The 24,112-nt window shown below is 42.1% G+C and overlaps 1 protein-coding gene across 6 annotated transcripts in view; it reads right to left on the minus strand.

Moving 5' to 3' along the window:
- Nucleotides 1-24,112, minus strand: part of ARHGAP22 (Rho GTPase activating protein 22) — a 157,361-nt gene that overhangs the window by 31,856 nt on the left and 101,393 nt on the right. For 5 of the 6 annotated variants that reach the window (XM_062606653.1, XM_062606649.1, XM_062606651.1 and 2 more), the window contains one exon: nt 7,127-7,303. In XM_062606653.1, the coding sequence (XP_062462637.1) occupies nt 7,127-7,303 (177 nt within the window). The remainder of the gene's footprint in view (nt 1-7,126; nt 7,304-24,112) is intronic. The other variant, XM_062606652.1, reaches the window with a different exon arrangement.

Raw genomic sequence — 24,112 nt, forward strand, 5'->3', positions numbered from 1 at the left:
ACTTCATGGGGTTTCTGTCCACTCATTTCTCCAGCCATTAAGGCCCCTCTGAATGATGGCACAACCTTCTGATGCACCAACCATTCCTCCCAATATTGTCTGCAAGCTCGCTGAGGGTGTACTGTGTCCCATTATCCAGGACCTTCATGAAGTTGTTAAACAGTACTCACCCCAGTATCAGCCCCTGGAGTGTACCACTAATGACTGGCCTTCAGATAGACATTGGGCTGCTGATCACAATCGTTTGAGAGCAGCACTTTAGCCAGGTTTCAGTACACCTTAATGTCTATTTATCTAATCTGCACTTTATGAATTTTTAAATGAGGGCATTACAGGAGACAGCGCTAAAGGCCTTCCTAAAGTCAAGACAAACAAAAATCACTGCTGCTCCCTCATCCACCACTTCATTGTAAAAAGCTACCAGGTTGGTCAAACATGACTCCCCCTTCACAAATCCATGCTGACTGCTCCCAGTCACCTTTTTCACTTTTATATGTTTGGAAATGATTTCTGGGTTTGTTCAAAAACCACCTTCCCAGCAACAGAAGTGAGGCTGACCAACATGTATTTTCCCAGGTGCTCCTTCCTGCCCTTGAATATAGGAGTCTTCAGGGAGCTCCCCTATCAGCGTGTTTGTTCAAAAATCACCAGGTCTCCGGCTTCTTTCAGTAGCGAGCCCATATTTTGCCTGGTCTTTGAGTTTTTGTTGATATGCCTGAAGAAACCTTCCTTGCTGCCCTTCACAGCCTCCACCAGATTCAACTCCAGGGGGGCTTTAGCTCCTACTTCTTGTGGACTTCTTTTTTTAGGTATGGACTCTGCCAAGAGCTACTTTTCATCCATGCAGGCCTTCTGCCACCTTTGCTTGGTTTCCTGAATATGGGGGAGGACTGTTCCAGAGCTTGGAGTAAGGAATCCTTGAAAAAAGATCTTCTGGACCCTTCTCTTCAGGACCATACCGCTAAGAATTCTTTCAAGCGTATCTCTAAGAAAGCCAAAGTTTGCTCTCCTGAGGTCCACAGTTGACATCCTTGTATTTGCCTTGTTGAAAGATGCTTTCAGAATGGTTCTTTCACAGATACTCATTGTGACCTCAGGCAAGTTTCTTGATTGCTCAATACCTCAGATTCCTCCTTTACAAAAAAAAAAAACGGTGGGCAATAGCCTTTCCCTACCTCAAGGCTGCTTCGTGATGGCAATAGATGTTGGTCATAAAGCAGTAATATAAGCCCCAGATATACCTGATAGAGGTAACTTAGAAAAAAATAATTGGATCAGATCTCAGAAACAGATCTTAAAACTTTCTCTGTTGTAAGCAGTTTTGCCAGCAAGATCCACTCCCAACTTACTTTAATTCTACTTTGGGTCAGTTTGGCCTTTGTGATACCTTTGCTTGGGGTAAGGCTAACCAGAACCTCCTCACAGGTGATTTGTGTATCCCGTAGTCTTGGACGCATATCTAAATTCATAAACCCCATCATCTTTCTCTTCCTTTGGTTGGTCATATCTCCCAGCATGAGACAACACTGAAGAGCAAACACTGATAAGCTGCATCACGTGCCAGCTATCTCTGTGCAGAGACAATGGCACATATCAGGCACAACAAACGCTCAGCATCACTCCCCACACACCTGTGGGAGCCTGGCACAAGGGAAGCTCACCCTGCCACCAAGAGAAGGGGCTGCTCTTGGCCTGGTCAGGAATCCTACTTGAGTTTGTCACTCTGGGGGCCCCTCTGGCAAGACATGGAGCAGAAACCTCCTCCCTGCCTTCATACTGGGCAGGTAACTGAAGTCATCTCCCTCTTCTTCGTTACTGTGATATCTTAGTGTCTTAAATTCACTGATACGATTCTATGCTCATGATGCTCTGCTGGAAAATCCCCATCTTACAAGTGGAGAAATTAAACCTCAGATTCCGAAGACTTAACATCATACATTAGCTCCTAAACAGTCTGGCATCCTAGTGGACATAAAACTAATACCAGTATCTGACCCTTCTAAACACTCATGTTTTGCTCTCATGCAGATGTTGCCTGAAAAGCATCACCATTTAGCCAGGTATTAAATTACACCCCAGAGACTTGTCCCCTAGCTTGCAGCTCTCCCCTAATACAAGACATGGTCTGCTCAGGGCCCTGGCTGCCAGCAGAAACGCTCTGTGCATTGTTTCACTGGCAAGAGAAGAAAGAATCCACACATCATGTATTATATAAATGAAGAAGAGGACTTGACTTAATTCTGTGTAGAGTGGCTTCATCAGTGGGCATTTCTTTAGAGCCAGCCAGTTCAACAGTGACTATTCCTCCCAAATGGAGAAACCACTCCTGGAGCTCTTGCAGGAAAAATTACTTTGTCACAGGGTAAAACTTCCTGCGTTTGCCTAAGGGAAGCACATCCCTTCCAACTTCTTCACCTCCCCTCTATCACAAGGAGCTGATAAAAGCTTGGGATGAGGAGAAGGAAAAATTAGTACAAGGAGAAAGAAAGCAGCTGTGACATGCATTTCTGGCAAAGGAGCAAGGAACTGCTCATGGCAAGAAAGAATATGTAAACAGAACAAAACAAACATAGCACAAGATTAACACAGAATGATTCTGTCCCCATGTAGTGCTGGTTGTGCTGGGCTGCTAGAAAGAGTTATGCTGCTCAGTTTTCAACTCGGGCACCAAAAGAACTCGGCTTTTTACCTCATGGCAAAAAAAAAAAAATCAGTCTTAGACTTAGTATGGTTTACATCTGATGCAAGTCAAAACTGAGGAAAGCATGCCAACTGAGAGGTGAACAGATGGAGAACAGTTTCCTTAAGGAAAGTAGAAGCACAGCTCCACTGTACATGGAGAGTGAGAAATTACGTCCTCTCCCCCCAGCTACACCAAACATGTCCAATGCATCCACATTCGAAGGACACTGGCAGGATCATTCTCACTCAAGCTTATGGCCACAAACCCTTTGCATGTAGCACTATGGCACTGCTATAAGCACTCCATATTAAAAAGCAGCTGCAGAACAGCATGACTGCAGGGACTTCTCAAATAAACTTTCACTGGTGAAAACTCAGGGCAAAATTTGTTCATCATGGAGGTGAGAAGGGTCATGGGGAACAGTTTTAATCACCCTCTGTCAGAGTGTGCTCCAAAACTCACTTTTACCAAGCCACTGTGACAAATTTTGCTCTTAAAGGCATAATCAAAATATACCGAGTACTCTCAAATCTCAGTTTCCAAAATCTGCTTGAATGAGATGGACTAGACTCAAGAATTCAGGAGCCTGAAACCCAGGAAAACTTGTTAGAAATTATTTTCCCCATAAACAAGACAGCTCTTCTTCAAAAGACTTAGGAACTTTAGGATTTTATTTTAAGGCCACATTTGAAGTGTATTTCAAAGCACACATTCCATATGGCTTTTAAGCATGAATGTGTCTCCTGTTAATAATTTGGGATCTTTTTTCAGCATCTTCAGCAGCTTTGGGGAGTTTTCTGTTTTATTTTGAGAAGCCTTTGCTCTTCACCTTTAAAAACAGTTCATGTGCCCACATCAACACGTAAGGAGATACCCTCAACTTTTTTGATTTATGTTTTTTCAGTACATCAGGGAAGATTAAAGTGTGGCTAAGCCTCCCCTTTTATCTTGGCAAAATTAATTTTTACACCATATCAACCTTCTCCAGGGCTGGATATTTACATATTAATAATGAAGCCTGCTTTTTAATTCCTTTCCTCACTCCTTTAGCTTCATATATTAAAAAGTGTCGATAGATAAGACTTGGCTCTCAAATTAGTGGTGGTAGCACAGCAGAGTTCAAATTACTCAATTAAAACACCGAGACAGCTATGTTTACTGTCCTCCCACGTCTGAGGTAAGCTGGGATTTCACTCAGAGAAATTGTCCTGCTCTGATTCTGACAGAAGGAAGAGTAGGTTTGATCATGTCCCCAAACTGGATAAAACCATTTGGAAACAATGGTTTCAAATCCTTAACTATTTCCTAGTTATTGATATTCCTATAAATTCTTTGTGAAATGCAAAGAGACTGAGGGTGCAGCTCCATGGTATCATAGAATCACAGAATGGTTTGGGTTGGAAGAGATCTTAAAGCTCATCTAGTTCCAACCCCCCTTGCCATGGGCGAAGACACTTTCCACTAGACCAGACTGCTCAAAGCCCTGTCCATCCTGGCTTTGAACACTTCCATAGATGGGGCAGCCACAGCTTCTCTGTGCAATCTATGCCAGTACCTCATCACCCTCATAGTGAAGAATTTTTTCTTAGTGCCTCACCTAAATCACCCCTTTGTCAGTTTAAGTTCATTCTCCCTTCTACTGTCCCTGCAAACCCTTGTAAAAAGACCCTCTCCTTTTCTTTAAGGCCCCTTTTAGGTACTGGAAAGCTGCTATAAGGTCTCCGCAGAGTCTTCCCTTCTCCAGGCTGAATAAGCCCAGCTCTCTCAGTCTGTCTTCTCCAGAACACTGATCATCTTTATGGCCTCCTCTGGACTTCCTTGAGCAGGTCCATGTCCTTGCATTTGGGGCCCCCGAGCTGATTGCAGTACGGCAGGTGTGGTCTCACGAGAGCAGAACAGAGTCAATTAATGGGTGGGTTGCAATCAGAATGAACAAGCATGCTCTCTTCCACCCCGTCATCTCTCCCCACTGTCCTCATTTTGTTGGAGCTAGTCCTGCAGTGCATGGTTAGCAGAGCCAGGGAGACAATCTACCTACAAACTAATCTTGCAACTAATCCCACCCCCACCCCCCTATTTTTAATGCGAGGTCATTTCCTACTGCACAGCTGCATAACCTCTAGAGCTAGCAGAATGAAATGTGGGAGCACGTGGCTGCAAGGTGGGAAAAGATGAATCCTGACAGCAGTTATCACTTCAGTCAGCTCAGAGAAGCAATGAAACCAGAGAATAGGAATCTGCTAATGCAGCTTGCACTATAAAGCAGGCATAACCAAACTAGCTTTAGACTGATGCATTTGAGCATTAGGGCAGCAAGCACAGGCCAGGCTGACCACTCAGGATGTGCCCATGTTCTTAGGTAGATATCTTCCCACAGAGGAAAAACATCAGTATACAATCACAGTTCTTTCCAACGCTGCAAATGCCATTGCTTCTCTTCTACAGGGCTTAAGCCAGCTCTCACCAACAGCTGGAGCAGCCATTACACTGACATTGATAGAACCAGATGAAAACTGCAGTATGTGAAAACAGCAACAAACAGCAGCTGCTGTATACCCCCTCTGTGCTGCTGTATCCCCCCCTTCATTGCCCAGTTACCTCATTCTCACGATTTTATTTTTTTTTTGGTATCCTGCAAAACCCCAGTTCCTGGAATCAAATGTAGAAGTAAGTTTCTGTTTAAAGGCAAACCAGATTATTACCTGACAGCTGCAGGGAAGTTCAGATTAATTAGGACAATGCTGTCCCCATAAAGAAACAAACATCAAAAAAGAAATCCATCCCTACCTTCATGCTGTCCTCATGGTTTTGTTTTTAAAATCTTAGGATTTTTAATTATTTAGTATTTTAATACTTGAGAAAAGATGCTTGCTCTGGAACTATTCCACGAGACTGACAAAACATGAACACTAACAAAAAAGAAGCTGATACTAGCAGCGCTGACAAAATCATGCCCTAGAGAACGATGCTGTTGTGGGAATGTGTACTATTCGTCATGACTGAATGTCTTCTTCTTCCTCACAGTATTTCTTTGATGCACACAGCAAAGCTGTAAAATACTCTAAGGTCCATTACACATGGGCACAGAAATACTGAGTCTGATATTCTACGACTTACGATGCAGTGCAAGAAGGCCCTGCACTGAGCTCAGAGTCTAAAAGACCTTTCACTGTGGACTCAATTTCAGAAAGAAAACAAAACAAACACATACTAATTTTTGAGGAGAAATCACAGTAGACCAGTTTGTACTAGTGAGAAGAGCTGCTTTTGCACACAGCACAAAAGTACTACATGCAACCTCGCAGAATCAGGTATGAGCTGCCTTTTGTACATACACTCTGCTAAGTGAAAGAAGGACCTAGGAAAAAATTACATCATCAATAGAGATTGTATCTCCTCCAGATAAACCAAATCAGAGACTCAAAAGCATAAGAGTCACTTTAAAAGAAAAAACAAAACAAAACAAGCCTTGGCCAAAAAACATCAGAAAACCCCAACCAACGTAAAAGTTACTGACAAACACTGGGTCTTCTTAGTGACCTTGTGGTATTTCAGCCTCCCTCAATTGCACCAAGGTCACTTTTTCCCCTCCATAGATCCAGGAAAACTAGTAACTTCATTTCAACAGAAGTAACTGTGTTACCTAACCTTTATCTGGCACTTTTTTATCTGTACCTCTCAAAAGAGGTTGATGTCACTATCTGCAGATGATAGCACTATTTAAATGAACTCCATTAGCAGCACACAAGTCACTTCAAAGCATTGAGTGTCCAATACCAAGAGAGTAGCTGCTGTCACCAATAACATACCCAGAAGAAAACATCCATGAATCCCTCTATGCTAAACCACAAAAACACCTCCTATCTACTCTACTGACTTAACAACTTGAAGATTGTGGTATAGTATGAACACTGAGTCTGGATTTTTTTTGTGCATTTTAACTACAGGAATTGTCAACAGCTGTATTATCCTACAGGTGTTCACTCAGCCTCACCCTACTGTTCTTCCTCAGGCTACACCCCACTGAAGCCAGTGGAAGCTTTGTCTTCTCAACTGAGCCCTACATTAGCCAGATGAAAAATTTTGCTGCCTCTGGTTCTATAGAGGATAAAGGTGGTCATCTGCCCTTGTGGTAGAAAGCTGAGATAACTAGGCACACTCCTTTATGTCCGTAAGGATAAGAAAGTTCCACAGAATAGTTCATAATGAGCTGTAAAAAAACTGAGTGCTAACAATAATGATATGCTTATTATCACCACCTGTTTCTGAGTCAGTTATGTAGTCTGAATGTGCCCTCCCTTCCCATTTCCTTCCATTGCCTGGCAAAAAAAACCAATACAATCCCCTTGCTGCAAAACACTTCAGACAATCAAGAGCTTATCTAGGCATCTCAGTGATTTTAAAGTGTTACACATATCCTAGTATCACAAGAATATGTTTTACCTTGAGGCAAATGTTTTAATTTATGTGCATGTGAGCTATTTGCAATACCTCCACCAAATGGAGCCCATATAACCCGTCGGATGGCTTTCACCCAATCTTCCATTTCATTCTGGGAATTAGCCATGAGCAGGAAAGCCTCATGATTGACAGGCATCTTTTCCCGGTCCCCTGCACCACCTGAAAGATAGAATACAAAACTCTTTTAACATCTAGTCCAGAAGAGAGCAACCAGTGTTTAAAACCACCAAAAGTCTGGGTCAAAATGATCAAATTGTTGTTTTAAATGAGCAGTTTTACATGCAATTCCTACTCATGCGCTGCAGCACTCGCAAAGTACAGGCTGGTAGAAGATTAAGAGCAGAAGTGAAAAATGTGCATTTTTCCAGTGCAGGAACCTGAGGATGTTGTACCTGCTTGTCCCAGCAATAAGCAAAGTGAAAGCACAGACTATAAGACTCTACAGCAAGAGGAATAAATGAATTCCACATACCTACTCTGAGGTATTGAGAAATTACTACCCCAAAAGGGGACTAAATTAATTGCAAAACAATCTACTGCTTAGGATGCAGAAGTCACAAGATCATCTACTTCCCCCAAGCCCCTGAGGATTTCTAGTCTCAATATTAAAAAAAAACCAAACAACAACAACAACAAAAAAAAAATCCCCCCCCCCCAAAAAAAAAAAAACAAACACAAACAAAACAAACCAAAAAACAAAGCAAACCAAAAAAAAAACCAAAACAAAAACCCAAACCCCTTCATTCTGATTTTGGATCCCATCCAAAATCCCAGCTCAGAAGGAGCATTTTTAACAGGAGTTAAGACGACCATATGAATCTGACTCTCCTAAATGAAATAACTTTAGGATGCAATATCTCAGGGAAGTACTGACCAGAATATCAAACACACGGAGTATCAAATGCATTCAAACTCTTATATGTATCTGTCACTTGTGGATACTCCAAGACTTGAAACATTTTCACCCTTCTCCCATTTTCATTTTAGGTCAGCACCCAACTTCAGTAAGTTTAAATCTTCCTCTTGCCCCTAGTTTTTTGTTCCAGAACTGGATAAAATCTAAGAAGGACCACATAAACAAATAAAAGCTTTATTAAAGCAGTCTCTGTATAAAAAGGCTACTGATCTTGCCCAACACAGCAGATGCATCACTAGCAGCCTGAATCTTCTCCATCACCATGGAAACTGCCTTTGGCTTTGCTAAGGAGATAACATCTTAGCTGTTGTGTCACTGTCATTTCCACAGTTACATGGCTTTCAGTACCTACTGGCAAGCTAAAGCTGTGCTGAGCAGCTGAGATTGCCTGTCCATGAAATTCAGAGATAAGAGCAGGATGACGGTATATGGAGGTTTCTGCAGAACTGATTTAGCGTATACATAACCTGTTCCTCCTAAATCCTTGGAAATCTAGGGAAAGGAGCAAGCTGGGAGCTGCCTGCAAGTCAAAGAAATACTTTTTCTTGCTATTGTTTCCTAGCCTAGACATGCTTAAGATACACTGATTTGCAAAGCAAACGGGTAAACTGAGATGTGTTGGGAAGGATTTAGTAGCTCTTGAGAAGCAATTCACTGAACTGGGAACCTGAGGCAGTCTTTCAGTAACAAAGAGAGACAACAGCCTCGTGGGACTAGGCATGCAGGTTAAGAAGCAAAAGCTTTTTCGCTTCAGGTATCAAAATTCTGCTTCTTTCCTTATAGCATTCTCTTGGACAGTCTTCCAATTTGAATTTACTGAATTATTCATATTCATGAAGATATATGAAGCAGAACAGCTCCCTATCTCAAGGCTAGGATGCCAGCATCTGAACAGATCAATGTGCCACTATATAATCCAAAAAGGACATACTTCATCCTTTGCATACAGAACTTCACATACAGAGCAGGAAATTACAGTATGTGAAACTCCTGTCACAGCTTAATTCTTTTACTAACATATTCAGCCTCACAGTGAAAGCAGCGGTCATGAGGTCTAACTCTTGTACTTTACCTGGCAGACATATTCCCTTGTCCTTCTACAAAAATTATCTCATGGGAGATCTCATTGCAAGGAAAAGACTTTTCATAATCCTCAGCACGCATCAGAAATGGCTTCAGGATCTGGCATCTGGTGGATAGATGGCCTTGAGCTCAAGCTAGTTTTTCAAAGGAATCATAGAATCAACCAGGTTGGAAAAGACCTTTATGATCATCAAGTCCGACCCCTACTCCAGGACTGCCAAGACCACCGCTAAACCCATGTCACTGAGGGCCTCATCTACATGATTTTTAAATGCTTCCAGGAACGGTGATTCCACCACTTCCCTGGGCAGCCTGTTCTGATACCTGATTTATCCTCTCTGTGAAGAAATTTTTCCTAATATCTAACCTAAACCTCTCATGGCGCAGCTTGAGGCTGTTTCCTCTTGTCCTACCAAATGAAACAGTCTCAGAAAACCTCACAACACCAGCAAACAACTGATCTTAATCAAAGTAAACACAGATCTTATTTTTCAATTTAAAGGTACCCAGCTGAAATCTTGCCCACCCAAGCCAAAAAAGCTTGGGTGGGCAAAAAAGAGACCAGAATCTTAGCTTCAAATTATTTCCAGAAAAAGACTGCAAAGTTAGTCAGAACAGCTGGATCAACCCATACAAAAAATTGCTATATGAAGCATAATAAGCATAGAATGATGAAGAGGATTTTTTTACAGGACTTTTGCAGCAGCAGTGTCTCAGCATCTTCCCACTGAATCACTGTAGCACAGGGACCTGACTACAACTCCCATTCCCTTAAGATGTTACTTTGGACCAGCCAGCTGCCTTCTAAATCTTCGAGGACATTTAGGAGGAAAAAAAACCCCAAACATTTATACTTCTATTTGAATCTGTATAAAGTAAAAACAGGATGGGAAAAAAGATTCCTGTACATGCTAGACCTGAGACTTTGCCAGAAACTACATACAGCTCCTCTGTGGTTGGCTTTCCCCACTGAAGCTTTAACTAGGAGCAAGGTCATGACCCTACAAGCTGCCTGTGGGAGAATCAGTAGTGACTACTCACGTAAGTACAAGCAAATAAAGACAACTCCACACACAGAGGCTAGCTTAGAAACAAGAATGCACTTCAGAATTGCTTCTTAGAGAAAGCCTCATAGGTTAACATAACATGACTATGAAGTAGCAGAGCAGGCAGCCCCCCCCCCCCCCAAACTATTTGAAAAACCCCAACATTTTATTCATGTTCCTTTCTGCACATAGATGGCTCCTTTCACCACATCCTTGAGGCATGTTGATCCTTTGTGCTATTGTAACATTCAACAGGTCTTGAGTCTTAGTCACCACAAGAATGAGAAATGACTAAATTCAAACACTTAAAATTTTTTAAAACAAACAAGGAAACAATGCCACATACACCTTCTTCAGAAAGTCCAGAATTTTACCTGAAGTTCACAGATATGTTTTCTTTTCTGAGTTTAGATCCAAACCAGGATCTTGTTACGGGTTTCAGATTTGAGTTGCAATGCAACCCTGTATCAGTTCAAACACCCTAGTCTTTAGGAATTGTTTTGGGAAAGCAATTGTAAACCTTCCAGCCTAGAAACACTCGAATATGGAACTTAGTTTTGCCTCTCACAGCAGTATGAAGTTTGCATTCGGATACTGCAATCAAATCTCTTCTCTGCTTCTCTTCTCTGCTTACTCTTACAGAGTAAGAGCTCCAGCCCTTACTCTGGTTGCTTTCAGACTCCAATCATGAAGTGCACAAGTGCTTCTTCTACTGTGTGAATCAAACAGTGCTCTGGCTGCTCAGCACTGTGGTAGGGAAAAACGCTCTGCTAATGGTTCTAGACACAGACAAGGGCTTTTCATTTCCTTGAACAGAAGTTTTCACTCCTCCTTAATCAAGCGCCCATACAAACAAGACTGGCCTTTAGAGACCAACTCAGGATTGTCACAGGCAAACATTCCAGTCCTTCTGCTCAAGGCCACTTTCATCTCCAGATCACAGGAAAAATAGAACTGTCTGCAAACACAGAGCACAAGCACCTTGATAGATGTAGGGGGCTCAACTTTGCAGATGAATAGTTCACCTGCTTCAGCACTAACCCATGACCAGGGATCCTGCACTGAATCACCTGCTCTGATGCAGATTTTCAGTGCACATTGGGCAAAATGTACTGGATTCCATCCCAATCCACAAAGCAAGCTGTCAGTACTACCTGCCTCCCTCCCAGATGTACAGAAACCAAGCAGCTTCAAGACTGGGAAAGGTGACAGCAACCATACAACTATATACAGTAAATGTAACAGCCTAGAAAGATTAAGGGACTTGTTTTGTTAATGACACCATCAAAAGGGCTACAGATCCCATCTGACTTCAATGCTTTGCCACCCCAATCTCAAGATAGCTCTGTCAAGTTGCTTTACATACACTGGTAGGTATCTTTGCCTTGAAGGAACAACATACCTGCAGGCCCCTAGCTGCATTGCATGAATGCTCTTTCTTCCAGGCCCAGACTAGTTAAAGCTGGCAGAATTGCTCTCATATGCCATCTGCTTATGTGGTTTGTGCAACTGCTTTTCATGTGGCCTTGGAGCCATCTGCTGCTGATGTCAGCTGTACAGTGTTCACCTCAGAGTAACACACCACATCCTAGCAGCAGTCCTCCTTTCAGCTCTCCCCCATACCCCACAACAGGGAAGATGAAATACTAAAACACTGGGGCTAAGCGACTTGCTGAAGTAACAGCAGCAGGGATCACAATCCACACTTCAAAGACCTATTTACTGAAAACTCTTCGTTTTTTGATCATCCTTAGTCTGGTATGCATTCACTGGAAACTGCAAAGCATACGGCTGCCATTATGCTGGTTATCTGTCCTGCCCTGTGTCCCCGCTTGAAGAACCTTTGCAGTGGCATCTCTCCCTTTATTACAGCTGTTTCCAATGAGGAAACACTGGAATTTTGTTTGCTTTGAACTTCATTCATAGAAGCTTAATGTTCTTAAGATCAGCATTTGTGAAGCCAGGATCCCCTTTGTATGGCAACAGAAGTTCAGAGGGAACAGGACTGGACTTCCTAGTAGATGTTTCTGCCCCGTTTCATGTAAAAGGAGGAACTTTTCTATTCTCAAAGTTGCTATCAGGTTCTGCTGAAGTTGGCAGCTTCCTTTTTTGTTCATACCATTTCCCTTCCTTCCACCCCCATCTGGTTTGCCTTTCACCCATTTTTTTCATCATTCTGGATACTGATGCACTTGTGTATTGTCATTATCTCAACTCTACTGAAAATTTACACAATTACAAATACTTGTATGTGTGTGTATATATTTACATGTTTGCATTGCTTTGGTGTGGATAGTATAGTCGTATTTTCAGTAAGAATGAAATTTAGCTGCCCGTGTGCATGGTGCTGCAGTATGTGGGGAGGCAATGGCAGTTGAAGGCTGAATTATGAAAGGGGTGCCTCGTGGGTAAAGCAAGGTCCACCTGACATGTCTGCCCTCAATACTAAAGCAAGTAGTGACAGGAAGCCTTTAATTGCAGACAAGCAGCAACAAAGATCTTGACAAATGGACAAAACTAGCATCCACAGCTGAAAAGAACATTTGCAATGATTCATGTTTACTGACCTTTTCTCTATGATTGTCTTAAAAGTATCACATTCAAGGCTCTCAGATCTCCCCAGTAATGAAAAAAAGTGAAAAATGAGGTAGATTAATTCTTTCAAGATTAAGGGCAGCTCTATTAGGGGGAAATCTTTCTTTGCACAGCAGGAAAAAAAGACACCCAAACCAAAAACCCAGTCTTGATCTTTGCATTAAGGAAAAAGGCAATAGAAATATTAGTAAGCAAAAGGTCTTACGACTGCTCTAGAACAGTCGCTTGAAACCTAATTCTGTTTCTTCAGTCATTGCTTTTGATTCTGATTAATGCTGAACCTCTCTCCTGAGGACTGTCCCATGAACCAAAGTTTTCCAAAAGCCTGAATGCTAGGGACAGACCCTTCCTATCATACCTGAATCTTGGGCTAACCTACCATCAGCATGCAGTTTAAACTTTGCTACAACCAGAAACTCCACTGCTTTTCTACTGTTTTTTTCTGGTGATCCTTTAACAGAAGGGGAAACCTGGGGAGTGCAACTGAAAGAAACAAGCTTTGAATCAAAGTACATTTCTTGTTTCTCAGATCTAGTAGACAACATAATGGCAATTTTTCCTAAAGAAATGTGTACTGTTGTAGGTGAAGGGTATGGAAAGAGTTTGAGGGGATTCTAACATTCACCTTTCATTTGAATGTGTCAATGAGGAAAAGAAAATCTTAAATACCTTTTACTGCACTGAGTAAATTCAGCTTTTAAATTGACACAGCTCAGATTTTCTTATGGCAGGATTTACAGGCATGCACTAAAACCTCATTGACTTTTCCATCAAATATAAATGCCTAATTTCCTTAAATACTTTCAATCCACCAGGTTTAATGATAGTTACAAGCAGAAGATAACATTTTCAAACAAAACTCCTTGCTGAGGATTTTCATGAGCTCCTACATGATTTTGAGATCCCAGATCTTAGACCTCATCCAAGAGAATAAAGCAAAGGCAGGCAAACACTCCAAAACCACTGCCAGCTATAAACTAATCCAAAGGCCCTGTGATCTGTTCTCTCCTCACACCTTCTGTGGTTTCAGATGCTATTAAACTGCTTTAAGAAAACACCAACAAAGAGATTAGACCTCAGAATTGTGGTTTCTTATACAAAAGTTCTGACAAGACTAAACATGAACAGAGGCACTACAGCTTTTCTGTACTGGTACATGGACTACAGAAAACCCTTAAAAACCTAAGGCTAGTACTCTATTTCAGTTGTCAGGACCAAGTGTATGTTAAATACAAGAACTGAAGATTTGGTTTAATCTCTGGCCTTTTATACATAAAAATTTTATCTGGTTAGCTTGACTCTCCTGCCTGGAGACAGAATCATAGAATAGTCTGGAAAGGACTGTAAGATCATCTAGTTCTAACCTCCTTGCCATAGGCAGGGATGCCTCACACTAGACCATGTTGCCCAACGCTCTGTCCAACCTGTCACACTCCTTTCGATGCAGCCCAGGATAGGTTGGCTTTCTGGGCTGCGAGCTCACGCTGCTGGCTCTTGTTCTGTTTCTCACCACCCAGTACTCCAAGTCCTCCTCCGCAAGGCTGCTCTGAATCTCTTCTCTGCCCAACCTGTGGCTGTGCCTGGGATTTCTCCGACCCAGGTGTAGGACCTTGCACTTGGCATGGTTAAACTTCATGAGGTTGGCATCAGCCCACCTCACAAGCGTGTCGAGGTCCCTCTGGATGGCATTCCTTCCCTCCAGCGTATCAACCGAACCACACAGCTTGGTGTCATCGGCAAACTTGCTGAGGGCGCACTCAATCCCACTGTCCATGTCACCGGCAAAGATGTTAAACAAGACCAGTCCCAACACTGATCCCTGAGGGACACCACTTGTTACTGGTCTCCAGCTGGACACCGAGCCATTGACCACAACTCCTTGTGTGTAACCATCCAGCCAATTCTTTATCCACCGAGTGGTCGATCCATCATATTTATTTCTCTCTGTTTTAAAGACAAGGATATCATGCGGGACAGTGTCAAATGCTTTGCACAAGTCCAGTTAGATGAAGTAAACTGCTTTGCCCCTATCCATCACTTCTACAAAACCACAGAAGGCCACCAAATTGGTCAGGCAGGATTTCCCCTTAGTAAAGCCATGCTGGCTGTCACCAACCATCTCACTGTTTTTCATGTGCCTTAGCATGCTTTCCAGGAGAATCTGTTCCATAATCCTTCCAGGCACAGAAGTGAAACTCACTGGTCAGTAATTTTCCAAGTCTTCCATTTTCCTCTTCTTGAAAATGGGGTTTATATTTCCCTTTTTCCAGTTATCAGGAACTTCACCTGACTGCCACAATTTTTCAAATATGATGACATAGATGCCTTTCTTGATAATGTGTGTGACCTGTATTACTTCAGACTCACATATTAATTAAACTGAAGAACGGGTTAAGAGTACCAATCACTTCAAATAAACCAAAACCTTGAAAATAAACAAACCCATATTCCAGGTAGGCCACATGCTGGTAAGTGACCACACTTCAAGAACTATGACAAACAAAAGAAAATGCAAGATAAGAGGAAGGGAGGAAAACAATTTCAAGTACTCTTAAAGGAAAAGCAAGTAGCATTGCACACAAACTCTACCTTGAACCTCACACTTATAAAACCTGCTTACATATGTTCAGTACTTTGTAATGTTTAGATCTACTTAAGCTGTTTTTTCCATGTGCTTTATCTGCCTTAGGCTGAACTGTGAAAAGCTACAGTAAAAAAAACTGCTTATCCATTTTTAAGTTACGCTTCTGGCATTAGAAACATATATCGCAATAGCACTCCAACCCTCTTGTAACTCCTTTTTTCCCAATTATTTGAAATTTCAGAGAGGAGACTATTATGCTCCCTAGGATGTGTTCCTCACTATGGCCACAAAGTACAGTTTAACTTGGCTAAAGTGAATTCACAATGTGGGAAAGCCATTTGTACTGTAGCAGCCCAATATTTAGGATTGAGATAAGCCCAGGCATAACATGCAACTGCTAAGCACATTTTTTTTTTTTTTTCAAGGATGTAGCATCCCTCTTGTACCAACACAGCTCATGCACCATTCCCTCCAGCTTCTGACCACAATTACTTTGCTTCACAAAAGAAACAGCCATTAACAGCTATCACGTTGCCTCCCTAACTAGAGCGGTTTTGGGAGCCTGTAAAACATGCTTCTAGCTCCATACGGTATCCCTATAAGCAAGCTGTATCGCTGTTGTTTGAGTTTTGTCTTAGCTTCTATTAGCTAGCAGCAAGAGATGAAGTCTCTCAACTTGGTCACAGCTAGTTTAGGATGCCAGCAGAACTATTCTAAAGACAAACTGATCAACAATAATTAACATGAGGAGCAACTAGTACACCAGCAATTTCTAGGAGCTGTATGACACCACTTCACCTCTCTGCTACTTGTGTGTTCCACCTTGAGTGTGAAATCTTCAGCACTGATATTCTAATTATGTCCATGATGCCTCAAGGGTTAGACTGTTAAACAAGTGACAGTCTGCTCAACTAAACCCTTGTGGCTCTTGACTCAATAAGGTCTCTTGATAAGGGGTTACGGTGACGACTGTGTTCACTTCAAAACTTCAATCATAACAGAGATGGCAGCAGCTTCTTCAGTGGAGCTCTCAGGTGTGCAATGGCACAGTCACTCCTCTTACCAGCAGTATCTGCTGACAAGCAGAAAATTTAGGGTATAGTGTTGCCTCTGCTAACACTGTTTTGCCTGCCAGGGTAACAGGTATCTGCCATGCTGGCACCACCTTCTCACTGGAAAAACAAAGTTCCTGCTGGAAAAGAACCTGAAGGTGTTGGGAGGCGAGGCATAGCTGTCATTCAGCTTCTTCCATTTGCACAGACTTGAGCTCCAGAGAACACAAACCTTTAGTTCAAAATTGGACTGACATGTCACCAGCTTTTAGGGAGCTGTTCACGGTTTGTCTTAGAATGACAAAAGGATAACTTCTGTCCCTTTCTACCTGTGTGCTGGAAAAAAACACCCAAACCAACAAACCAGCCATTTTTTCCCCCCTCAAAAGGCTACCATAACCCTGCAACAAAAATCGAGACTGTGATAGTGACAGCAAGTGGGAATGACAAAGGGGAGAAAGAAAAGGTTGTGTAGCTTTTTCCCCCAGCATGTTCTATAGACAACCTTGTAACAACAGCAGGCTGCTTTCCCTTACCCTCCTTTCTTCCACTCTAGACAGCTAACCCCTGCAGTCTTTCCTCAATGCATTTCAGATCTGGAGCGTAATAATAAGCCTAGTCCTTAATCATGATGAAGTGTGGAACTGCCTGAGCTATGCAGAGCTGCTGGTCATTTTTCCCTGCCCTCTGGTTTGTATGGAAAGGAAATGAATTTTTCTCAAGCCAGAAGTTACACACTCAAGGGAGGTGACTCAGACCAGCCCACTGGTAGAAGCTTTGTACTTGCCCCTAAAAGGCACACTGCAGAGGCATCTAACTTAAGGCAGCTGTCAGCCTGAGGGTACAAAAAGTTAGAAATATGTATAAAAAAAGACTCAGAAAATAGTGGCAAAGCAGGCCACACAGTTCCATGTGGTTCTCCAAAGCAGCAAGTGCTCAACACTTCTGAGGAATGTATCAAATTATATATTCCAACTGTGGTTATGTTTACATGCTATTATAAGGGAGGAAATTCCTTCCCAACCAAAGATGATGATACTTTGTGCTTTGAAATATCTGAATGAAAATGACTGGATAATTTTTATGCATTACCATGCAACCACAAGCAATTTTCTAATTCTCATAAATTTCTTCAAATCTGTAACATTGAAGACAAGAGATGAGGGAAACTTTAAATCCTGACAAGAAATTACTTACCACAACATCAGAATGGCAAAGTCTGATCTACTTTTCTTTAATAGTTTCATACTGGAGAGATAATATCCAACTTCTACATTCTTCTGGAAGTGTTGTGCTCACACTTGCCAGGTCTGCTCACCAATGTGAATGAAGTGGTTCTTACGTTTTCTAAAGAAGTCTCTCTACAACCATCTTCTCCTCCTCCTTGCCCCTCATAAACCTATTTTTTCTTTCCCCTAGTCCACCATGAAGCCAAAGACACCCTCACTGCATTTTTAAAAGGACCATCTTAGCCAATGCTCTGGTCTTTGAACTAAAGACAATGGAAGTGAAGCCATCAGCTGCTACAGCTTAGGCTGTAGATACCAGAGCTTTTAGCTGAGCCTGTAAAGACTCTGGCTCTCTGTAGTCTGAACACAGAGCTCTACAGAAATTCAAGCCAACCAATTACAAACATTATTATTTTCTTCAGTGAAATGACTGAAGCTTTATAATCACAGTTTTGGCAGCAACAAGTAAATGGGCTATCATCAAAGACTCAACAGTTACTGACTTTGGTTTTACAAAAATGAAGCTATTTGTCGTATTAATGCAGAAAAGGGACTGAAACACAAAAGAATACATAGTGTAGACCTTTGGAAAAATGTTGGCAAATTTGGAGAAAACCCTTGCCAATATTAATGATGAGACAATGTAGATGGAAGTAGTTATCTAAATCCAGACTGAAGAGCTCAGGGATATTCTGATCCAAGTACATAGTTTGTTACAGTTTGCACAAAATAGCAGTTTTATAGCAGTCTCCTCTCGTATCTGGCTATGCATTGGGTAACCAATGAATCTTCTAAACATAACTGTAATACATCGCACTTTTCACTGTAGCAACAGTGCTTTTTGGCAAAAAGGAAAGTTCACACTTTTCCCTTGGGCTTAACACTGCAACTGCTCAGAGCACAGCTGTGGATGGCTAGTGGACTCAAGGTTGTGCTGATGCAAAAAGAAAGAGCCTCAGTTCTTTGTGCTTTAGGACAACTGTCAGTGAATGACTAGCAGAACAATGCTTAGAAAAATCAATTCTATTTCTCTCCACTGATTGGCAATATTCCTCCCAGTTAGCAGCATTATCAAAAAGCCCATAAAAGTTCCTTTGAAGTGGTTAATCATTAGCAGATGCAACCTCACTTTTCAAAACCATGCTGATTTAAATCAGATTTAAATAAGAGATTAAAAGTGCCTGTTAGGTAAACAATAACTCATATGGGAGCTGTCTTTAGCTAGTGAACTTGTTCCTACTGAAATTCCAGGGAGTGTTGCACAGAATGTTTTTCTCTGAGACTCAGTGGATTTTGCAGTGGTAGTCTTGTCTGCAGCATTCACTGCTACTATAGCATACTGAATACTACAGATGTACCCTTCCATTCATCCCATCATGATGCTTCTGTATCTCTTCCATGATAAGCCAAAGGCCTGCACATAGGTAGTCTCTTCTGACAAGCTAAGATAGTCAGCTTTACAATGCAGAGGCAGACAATAAAGCTCAAGTGCCTGCCATTAGAGGTCACAGCACAGTTCAGAATGACTGCTTGAGGAAGCACATTTATGATGTGGGACTATTCACAGTCTTCATTGCAAAGCAGAACTGCCTCAAGCATTGCCTTGCAAGATTCCACTCCACAGCTCACAAATCACACCAGCAGAAAAGCAATCAAGTCACTGACCTGTTGCTGTACAGCTCCAGAGAACACAACCTTGCTTCTGACCTGGTATGGACTTTCTTGTCTGTGCATCTCAGTACTTGTGGACCAGGGCAAACTCCAGTAAAGCGACATCACTCCTGCAGAAATCCTTGAACTTCTGTGGGTCATCCTAGGTCTGCATGGCACTGCAGTCTAAGTACTCTGTCCTGGTAGTCTTCCTCCAGAATGGTTAGCTGGCAGACAGGAAATCCTTGTATTTGAAAACCTGGATCAGCAACCTCTTCTCCACTATGCCAGCATAAACAGTGTCTTAGCAAAGCATGTTGTCACCTACTAAAGGCTACAGTATGCTACCAGAAGCTCCTTCAAATCATCTTATGCTCTTTGATTGCTTAGAAGTTTTTGTTGTGCTTCAAGCAAAGGCAGCTGACCAAAGCTATATAACGGTCATAAGATAAAGTCTCTTTATTTGGAGGGCAAACTAAAAGAATCTCCACAAAGGAGCACAGAAAGGAAACAAATGTTTAGGAGACATTACAACTCACAGGAATGTGCCCTAAAAGTCTGAAACCTTACACAGGTGCAAACAGCAATGAAGTGTGATAGCGCAGCTCTCTCCTGGTGTAAGAGCGTATTTGTAACATAAATATTCACACTGCCTAGCCAAAAAATAGAACTACATTGCGATTATCTCTAGAGTAAGAAATGTTACCTTATGAAAAATCTCTACTTTCCCTAAACTGAGAATCAAGTACCAAATGAAGAGACAGAGCAGGTTTATGGCATGCAGTTCCCACATGCCAATTTAGGACTCACGTATTCTGAGGAAACCCAGTCATCAACATATTTTATGATGTTCAAATACAGAAGATGAAGTTCCTGTCCCAAGGAACAAAAAAGACTTGCCCAATGCACATTGAGATATACTACTTAGAAATACCAGGCTCGCCAATTTAGCTGCTTTTGCCAGAGTGACATTAACTGTATAAATTAGATCTAATTATGCAGAGTTCTTTCCAACCCTAACTATTCTATGATTCTATGATTATGGCCACTGAGAACTAGCAGTTGGGTGACAATGGTGGAATATCATCCTCATTTCTTGGAATGCTCTCTATAGGCAAAGTATTTGGGTGTTTTTATGCTTACAGAACCAGAAAGCCCATTCTGGCAATGCTGACATCAGTGGACCTACTCCAAAGATACACTGGGCCCAGTTGGTCCACTAAGTAAAGTGAGAACAAGAAATAGGACACATGTATGCGCCTCATGAGCCTCCACCCTCTCCTCACCCTGCTACTTTCTTGAGAGCACAGAAGTGTATGCAGCCATTGCAGGCAGCATGTGTTATAAGAATTTTTGTCTTTGCAGTCAAAGGCAGGATAACAGCCAGAAACCAGGATCTGCTCAGCCAATGACATGGTATATTAAAAAGCCTTCCAGCTTCTGTTTCAAAACAAAGAAATCTTGATAAGCCTGAAGCCAGCAGCTGCCACGTACCTTACCTTGGGGACACCTGCTGAGCTGCTGCCTGTTTAATATTACATTAAAACAGCAACTTTCCAGATAATGAATTATGTATTTGCAATGAAGCTATGGTACACAGGGTGCGGGGGAGGACAAGGCTTGGAAATGGAAGAACCATTTGTGTAAATGGTCTGCAATACTGGAAAAGTCACTGATGGCTTTATGATTTGCCTGAGCCCCAGTCAGGTAGCAGATGGAATTGGGGGAGCAGGGCAAGTGCTGCCTCCTCCTGCCTTCCTCATTTTTTATTGAAAGCAATTGTGTGAGTTTGAAAGTCCCTAAAAAAAAAAAGTGAAAAAATAACAGAACTATAGAGCTGCACTTGTGACTGCTTCCAGTTTTATTGCCCTAACATTAAAGACACAGAAGGTTAGCTTTTATCATTATTTTTATTTAAATGGTTCACAGTGTGAAAGCAAGAACCAAAGACAGCAATAAACTATTGCCTTGAAACTCTGATCCCTGCCAGTTTTCTCTCCTTAAGAGAGAACTCATCTATAGTCTCTGAATCAAAACTGCAAGCACTTGCCAAACAGACATTGCTTCTCCAGCATTCCAGAGAAAAGATTTACTATTTCTCTTGCCTAGTTTAATTTCAGTTAGGTGATCTGGGTACCTAGGCACAAAAGCATTAGATAAAAACAATAAAAGTGAGCATATATACAAATGCGGTAAAACATGTTATCCTTAAATGCTCCTCTCTACAGATATTCCAGTCCTGACCATATCAGAGCCTAAATATGAGTGAAGACTGATTCTCAGGAGGCAGACAGTAAAAAAAAGCTCTTCATACCACACAGCTTATCCTAAAGGATACCTTACTGCAAGACCGGCTTCATTCAGTTCAGCTCTGCTCCTGCTGCCCAATTAAAAGTAACCAACATGGTTCAGACTGTCTTTTTTGGATAGAGTAGTCACACCACAGTAACTGCAAAACAAACTTATGACAACTATAAGCAAGTGGAAGTGATTTCAGTGCATGATTTAGATATTAATAAATAAAGGAATTTCAAAAAGATGTTCAATTGCTGGAATATTCTACTCAAATATAACTAAACATTAGTGTTTCAGGGGGACAGGCACAGCAGAGGTTAAAATTACTTTCCAAGGTTATACTATATGTCTGTGGGGAAATGCCTTCTCTGCATTAAAAAAAAGTGCAAATTCCAGAGTGAGAAATTCCTACATACCAGTGGAGAACAGAGATACAGAGACACTAAATGATTTCCAGGCACCCTAGGTTAATTAAACACTGATTCTTATAAGGCAAGGAATACCGTTTGGAAGGTCGGTCATGTGCAACTGCAAAGACAGTGCCAACCCTAGAAAGCAGAAAGCAAAGAATGAGAGAGAACAAGCTGACCAGCATGAAGACTGCTCCCCCAGCACAGGATGGAAAGCAAGCCACTGTCTCACCAAAGCAGTGCTCTCAAAACGGGAAAGACACATCAGAAATTAGGAGTGCATTGTGTCTGAACAAGCCATTCTTTCGCTCGGCAGCCACAGTGGTTGCCTGGCATCTCCTCTATTTGGAGAGGTTTAACTGGTGAGCTGAAGTCACTGCTCTCTCAGCAGCATACGCACAGCTCATTGAGAGGCACAGCAGTGTGCTGGCCTCTTTTGCCTCTTGAGCACTATGCTTCTTGGCAGCACTGGCCTCTCTGGCTGCTGAATCTCAGAGCCCCATGGAGACAGTGGCCTGTATCCCACAAAAGCCTAGATACTGGTTGGATAAAGCCCCAGTCCCACTCAGACTTTAATGGTGATGAGGGAGGTTAGCAATAGAGCTACATGGCTCTGGAAGTTATTTGCTGAATGACAGATGTGTCTCTGTGGTGCCCTGCCAGCTCCTTTCATATCTCCAGACCCATGGAGTCCAGCACACTGCTTCTTGGAGTCTCCAAATGCTCAGAGCAGCAGAGCATGCAGCCAGGATTCAGACTGCCTGTGGGCTCATCCTCTATCCAAATGCCTTGCTTTGATACCAGATACTTCACAACATGTCTGCACCTTGCTGCATCCCAAATCTATGGAATTAATTTATTTGTAGGGGGTTCTAAGACTGATTTCTAGTCAAGGAAACAGTCTTAGAAAACAACACTCTCACCAGTTCAGTTCATAGTTATCCAGTCCCCTTTTCTGCCTCACGATGAGACTTCTGTACTGGAGCATCCACCAGAAATATGGATAAGGGGTTTAATAAAACACAAAGGGTTAAGTCACACTGCCTGGGCTTCAGAATTGGAAGTAAAGCCACACACCACCACAACTCCCAGGTGCGTGTAATAATGGAGCTATCCAGCTCCTCTTCTCTCCCTATTAGCTCTGCTAGATTGAACAGGTGATGTATGACTGACTGGACAAAGTATTAGCATAAGAGCAAAAACATGATGGCCCATGGTTTTGCTTTTCAACACAACTGTTATAGATGTTGAGCATCCTCATCTCCAGTCCTAGCATTTATTTCCCTCAAACCACAATGTTGTATGGATTGAACACTTCTCACCGAGACAGCCTCTCTCAACTTCCCTAATGCATATAAATCTACCCACCTCACAAGCACATCAGAGAGGGAAAAACAATCAGACACAGACAGAAAGGATCAGGAGAGGCAATGAAGCTCAGGCTCAAATCCTGCCTTTAGCATGGCCACCCCTGGAGGTCCACACAGTGGCCCCTAACATTGTGAAAGCAGACACTGAAAGTCTCATAGGTTGACGTCATGCAAAAATGACCTAATCGGCAGCTATCAGATATTCTGAGGTTGCTGGGTGTGGGCTGCTCTTCTCAGGCAGCAGCTAACAGACTCCCTCCCAGGAGTGGCAGCCACATCACTTGTCTGCTGCACATGGCATTTTCCCCGGCAGCTCTGTTTGCTGAATACAAAGAGCAAGCCCACAACATTAAAGACCAACCCTTCCTTTGAAGTTGAGATTGTTTGGCTTGCCTGGCTACAAACTGTGCCTTAATCATCTGGCTTTGAAGTCCTGTAAATCTACAGCTGCAGCAATGTAAGGACCACTTGGTAATAAAACATCCATTATTAATTTTTTTGGAATTAAAGAGGAAAAGGTTTTTCTGGAGCTGAAACTTTCTTTTTTCCTCACAAGAAATGAAAGGACAGGTAAAAGTCAATCATGACTTTCCAGGATCAGAGACAATTCTGACTGTATGGCATCTTATAGCCCAGTTTTGCGTAGTGTTGAGCTGGTGTTCACTGAATGACCAAAGGAAAACAGAAATTTTATTGTAGAAAGGCATATGAGAGAACAGTAGGTTTTAACAACAGACT

Source organism: Pezoporus occidentalis, unplaced genomic scaffold (genome assembly GCF_034315485.1).
Source record: "Pezoporus occidentalis ecotype Australia unplaced genomic scaffold, CSIRO_AGI_Poc_V1 ctg98, whole genome shotgun sequence".
Lineage (NCBI taxonomy): Eukaryota > Metazoa > Chordata > Aves > Psittaciformes > Psittacidae > Pezoporus > Pezoporus occidentalis.